The sequence below is a fragment of the Egretta garzetta genome, unplaced genomic scaffold, assembly GCF_000687185.1.
Source record: "Egretta garzetta isolate BGI_Z169 unplaced genomic scaffold, ASM68718v1 scaffold27, whole genome shotgun sequence".
In the NCBI taxonomy this organism is placed as follows: domain Eukaryota; kingdom Metazoa; phylum Chordata; class Aves; order Pelecaniformes; family Ardeidae; genus Egretta; species Egretta garzetta.
In genome coordinates, this window is record NW_009260400.1 from 3,304,734 (window position 1) to 3,310,392 (window position 5,659).

Sequence of the window (5,659 nt, forward strand, 5' to 3'; positions counted from 1 at the left end):
GCTGCTTCTTAGCCGTGCTGTGCCGTGCCATGCCATGCCGTGCCGTGCTGTGCCACGCCGTGCTGTGCCGTGCATGCCACATTGTGCTGCGCCATGCCGTGCCTTGCTGTGCCATGCTGGGCTGTGCCATGCCATGCTGTGCCACATTGTGTGGCGCCATGCCACATTGTGTGGCGCCATGCCATGCCGTGCCATGCTGTGCCGTGCCATGCTGGGCTGTGCCATGCCATGCCGTGCCATGCCACATTGTGCTGCGCCATGCCATGCTGTGCCATGCCATGTGGTGCCATGCATGCCATGTTGGGCTGTGCCATGCCGTGCCATGCCATGTGGTGCCATGCATGCCACGTTGGGCTGTGCCATGCCATGTCATGCCGTGCCATGCCATGCTTCACCATGCCGTGCCACACCGTGCCACGCAGTGCCGTGTCATCTGTTGGGCACCCACCAGCACCCCCTGCTTTCCCCGCTCTTGCAGGCAGCAGCTGAGGGACAACACAACTAGGATCGCCGGTGCCGAGGGGCTCTGCCGGATCGCTGCTGCCCTGCTGCATGCCAGCCTTCTCTGCAGCCTGGCGTGGATGGGCACCGAGGCCTTCCACCTCCTCCTCCTCCTCGTCAAGGTCTACAACATCTACATCCAGCACTACCTCCTCAAGCTCTGCCTCTTCGCTTGGGGTGAGTGGGCGCCCACCTGGCCTTGCCTTCGCCAGCTTGCCTGTGGCATGGCTGCCCCGGCAGGGCCCCAGACAGCCTGTCCTCGGGCCCGCAGGTCTGCCCACGCTGGCCGTCGTGGCTGTTTTTGTCTTCAAGGGAGATACGTACGGGTACCACACCATCAGCACCTCTGAAAGCTACAGGAATGTGACCATGTGAGTGAAGGGGGCTGCCAGCTTCCCTGGGCACCCTGTGCACACCAGGCACCCCTGGCACCCTGTGCACCCTGGGAACCCCACGGACCCTGGGCACCCCATAGACCCCGGGTACCCCATAGACCCTGGGCACCCTTGGCACCCTGCACACCCCAGGCACAGCATGGACTGCAGGCACAGCATACACGCCAGGCACCCCAGACATGCCGGGCACCCTGGGCACCTGGAACACACCATGCACCTTGGGCACACCAGGCACCCTCGACATGCACCCGGGGCACCCTGGGCTCCCTGGGCACCCCATACATGGGGCTGACCCAGGGCTGGGGCCAGCATGAGCCAGCCTAGCTCTGCTGTGTGCCCCTCTTTGGTGAGCCCAGCTCTGCTGGCTGCCTGCCTCCATCTCGCTGCATGTGGGGGCACCCACTGCCATGCCCAGCTCCTTCTTGGGGGTGCTGGCCCTTGTCCCCAAGAGCATCACCTCCACCAGGTGCTGGCTCACCAGCCTGCCGGCCCATTACGCCACCCTTGGCTACGCTGCCCTCATCCTGCTCTTCAACTTGCTGGTGCTGGGGAGGGTGGTGATGATACTGCGGAGGATACGGCGGCAGAAGGAACAGGCGAGGAAGGACTGGGCTATGGTGCTGGGGCTCACCTGCCTGCTGGGCATCACCTGGGGCCTGGCCTTCTTCAGCTTCAATGTCTGCCTCATCCCCCAGCTCTACCTCTTCACCATCCTCAACTCCCTGCAAGGTCAGCGGGGAGCACCAGGGGGGTTTGGGGGATGAGCAGTGGGGTTGGGAGCAGCGGGGTCCTTGTCACCTTCCTGCTCCTGGCAGGAGCTGGGTGCACCCACAGCAGTGACCGCATTGCCACCCACCCACAGGTCTCTTCGTCTGCCTCTGGTATGTCAGCGTGCACCGTCGGAGCAAGCTGGGCTCCATCAGCAACACCTCCAGATAACATGCCCCAAAGCCGAGGCGAGGGGCTGCGAGGAAGGCAAGGGGGCTGCTCCCTGAGAACGCGGCGTGGCAGCGGCCCCCGGGCTCGACGACTGGCTCCACAGACGCCTCGGGCTTCTTCAAGGGGAGCATTTGGGCTGCAGAGCTGGATTTCCAGGAGGTGGGAGCTGCCTGCTGCTGGGGGGGTGCGGCTTGAACACTGACTTCTGCTGAATGCGGACACTTCTCATTAAAAGCACTGTTTAATTGCTGACGCAGGTCCCCACTGCTGCCGGAGGAGCGGTGTGGCTCTGGCCAGGGTCCCGCCTTATCACCCCCAGCCCCCCGGTGGGCAGAGCCAGCGCGGAGGTGGCAGCCATGCTCTGCCTTGTCGTTAGTGGAGGTCCCACTAGATGGCACGAGGATTTCGGAGATGGTCCCAGCTCTGGACTGCGCAGGCAGCAGGGCCGGCTGGCAGCCGTGGGCCTCAGCGGTGCCGGTGAGCGGCATGGAGGAGTCCCCAGCAGCTGGGGGGGACGCCCAAGCGCCCACAGGGAGCTGCTGACAGATCACCTCCCATGGCATAGGCAGAAGTGGGATTTCCCCAGCTCCATCCCCCCAGCCCATTTGGTGCCAGCATGGCTGCGGGCTGGCGGGTGTGGCTGTAAGGATGTGCCCCCCCCAAGCCTCCCCCAGCCCCAGGTTTGCACCACGGTAGCACCCCAGCCAAAGCGCTCCTGCTCGGCCCAAAGCCAGCCTGGGGATGGAGGCGACCCGCAGCCCCGGGTCAGTGGGCAAACAGGTGACGAGGCTTCGGCTTGGCATCCGGCAAATGCGCCGGGGCAGAGGGGAGGGGGGAGTGAGCCAGTGAACCAGTAACTCGGCTTTCCTCCTGCCCTTGCTGAGGAAGGCAGGCACTGAGCAGCGCTCTTCAACGCGACCAAAGGCTTTATCGGGGTTTAAGCAGTCCAGCCTGCAGGAAATAAACAGCCAGGACAAATTGCAGGGACTAAAACCCTTGGTTGGAGGCAGCGACTCAGCCCTGAGCCCCCACTGCATCCCGTACACCGGGCTTAACCCAGAACTGCATCCACACTTTTGCCTTTCCTGGTGCCTGGGATTTCGGAGCCAGGCATCCTGTTCTGCCTGCTGGGACGTGGAGCAGCATCACATGGCAGCAATGCTGGCACAGCCACGAATCCACCTGCGGTGGCAGCGGGGTTCCCATCGTCCCCATGCATGCAGCTTGTGGGGTGTGCCAGCGAGGTGCCATTTGCTGGTGCCACCCGTATCTGGTCTGGTGGCAGGGGACTGGGCATCACCAGGTGGCCTCGCGGGACAACACACTGCCTGTCTCCGTCTTCCTGTGCTGCTCTGCTGAGGGGTGTTTCCTTTCCCGGCTGCTTCCCAGGGCCTGGTTCTGGGCAGAGGAGGAGGCCGCTGGCTCTCGTTCTTTGTTCCGTGCACAAAGGGCAGCCAGCGCTGCCGCGCTTCCGTCTCTCCTGCTGGTGGCCAGGACAAAAGCCCGTCCTTGCCAGGGCTGGGTGCCCCCCCGCCTTCCAGCCTGCCGGGCCCCCGGGTGCCCCCGGCTCACAGTCATGCTGCGTGGCGATGAGCTGTGCATGTCTCACTGCTCTGCCGGCTGACTTCAGCTATTGAACAAGAGCCTGGGGTTTGGTGAGGTGCCAAGCACCCAGCTTGTCACCCATGAGCTCCACTGTGGGGGAGCTGCATCCTGGCTGCAGCGGCTCTGTCCTCCCGGTTGCTCTCGGGATTTGCTTTCTGTGCCCCTTCCAGATTTGGGGACCTGCGGCACAAGTCATGCTGGCTGCCGGTGCCTGTGTACGCACCAGCGCTGGTGCATGAATAAACCTTATTCTGGTATCTGGTGGTGCTTGGAAAACAGTTGCTCGGTGGTTGCCTCTCGGCGGCAGGAACACAGCACGCACGGGGCACGGTGATCCCTGAGGAGCTGAGCCTGTTGTAAGGGACCGGTGGGACATGGTGGTCCCAGGGAAACTGAGCCTGTTGTCGGGGACCAGTGGGACATGGTGGTCCCTGAGGAGCTGAGCCCGTTGCTGGCAAGTGGAGGCAGAAAAGGCCCCTTTCTCACGCCACCGTGCCAGGAGTGGGGTCAAAATCCTCCCCGAGGTCCCCTGGGAGCACAGGGTGGGCTCCCACCTCCCACTACCCCTGGCTTGCCCCAGCCCCTGGGCACTGTGGGTGGGAGAAGGGGGAGCGGGCCCATCTAACCTCCTCAAGGAGAAGTGTTCCTGTTTACCTTCCCCTGTGCCTTATCGGGCAGGAGGCTGGAGCCAGGCTGCTGGAGCGGGCTGTGCCATCCCTTTTTTCCCCAGGAAAAGCAGCTTGGCGTCACTGGGATGCCTTCAGACTCTGGTGCCAGCCCTAGCCCCAGGGGGAAAGCTCTGAAAATATTGCAAATCCTCCACATTTTGGGGAAACAAGCAGCCAGGAAGGGACTAAATTCATTTGGGAATGGGGAAGGGTGCAGACCTTGGCTCTACTTTGGGATCCAACTTTGGGACTTGGCTGCCTGGGAGCAGACGAGCCTGGTTCCTGCATCCTGGGGGGAGCATCCTCACCCAGGGCTTGCACAAATACCCAGGGGACTAATTTCCGTCCCCCCCCACCCCCCCCGCCCGGCTTCTTACACTCTTGTCTGTTGGGTTTTACAGCCCTGGCACCTGGTGAGTCACTGCTCCTGCTGCTGCCAGACGGAGGAACGCCAGCCTGGGGCAGGGGACCCACCTCCCCTTTTGGCACATTTTTGGGAGCAAAGCTGTGGGAGGTGGAGCGGCGGCGATGGGGGTGCAGGAGCACCCACAGCTGCCCGAGGCAGCTGCGGAGCTTCCTCGGACTCCCCTGGGATCACCATCCTCTGAGGTGCCCCAGGCTGCCCTGGCGTCTCTCACTGGATTTGGATGGGCAACCTAGGGGCACCCCCTCCCACCAGCACTCACCTCCTTCATCATCCTCATCCTCACCCTCCTCCGCTGCCCACCAGAGCTGGGCTGAGCCCCACTTGAAGTTGCATCTCCCCTGGGAGCACCATGCTCTCCCAAGGGGCTTTTTGGGGTGGTCTTGGCACCCTGGGCTGGGGCTGGCACTGCTCGGCAGTGGGGCTGGCACTCGCTGGCTCACCCTTGGCTTCAGGTGGCGTGGGGGCACCTCTGCCTGTACTTGCCTCCCCTTGGCCAGCAGCAGCCTGGCAGGACGAGCTCTCACCTGTCGGAGCCTGCCCGGCCCACGGCCACCCTGCGCTCCCCCAGCAGCTCCCGCTCGCCTGCCACCAGCACCAGGGCCTTCAGATCCTTTTAGGATCTTTTCGGGCATTTGGGATCTTTTAGGGCTTTGGGGAACTTTTAGGGCTTTTAGGATACTTTACGGTTTTTAGGATCTTTTAGGGCTTTTAGGAACTTTTACAGCTTTGAGGAACTTTTAGGGTTTTGAGCAACTTTTAGGGTTTTTCAGGAACTTTTTTGGCTTTGAAGCACTCCCCAGCTTGAGCAATAAACCCTTATCAGGCTAAGCGAGTGCTGCTGGCCTGAGCCCAAGGGCAAATATCCCTTGCAGAGGACAACAACAAGGATTTCCTCCCTCCCTGTGCTCAGCCAGCGTCTTTGAAGACAGCAGCAGGGCCTGCTGACTTCCAGATAATCCCGACAACATCAGCAAGCGCAGACCGAAAACTAACGCCTGGTAATGCAAAATGCAGACAAAAGGCTCTTTGTTCCATCAGCGGCGGCACAAAGATAGCCTAAACTGTCCTTTCCCCACTGGGACATGGGGTCCACACCTGATGCCCCCTCTCCAGGAGCGCCTGAC

At 62.4% G+C, this 5,659-nt stretch overlaps 1 protein-coding gene across 1 annotated transcript in view; it reads left to right on the forward strand.

Moving 5' to 3' along the window:
• Nucleotides 1-1,981, forward strand: part of ADGRG5 (adhesion G protein-coupled receptor G5) — a 5,928-nt gene extending 3,947 nt beyond the window's left edge. Inside the window, exons 9-12 of the mRNA XM_035898816.1 lie at nucleotides 479-678; nucleotides 773-872; nucleotides 1,363-1,625; nucleotides 1,759-1,981. Of these exons, the coding sequence (XP_035754709.1) occupies nucleotides 479-678; nucleotides 773-872; nucleotides 1,363-1,625; nucleotides 1,759-1,835 (640 nt within the window). The 3' untranslated portion in view covers nucleotides 1,836-1,981. The remainder of the gene's footprint in view (nucleotides 1-478; nucleotides 679-772; nucleotides 873-1,362; nucleotides 1,626-1,758) is intronic.
• Nucleotides 1,982-5,659: the final 3,678 nt, after the last annotated feature.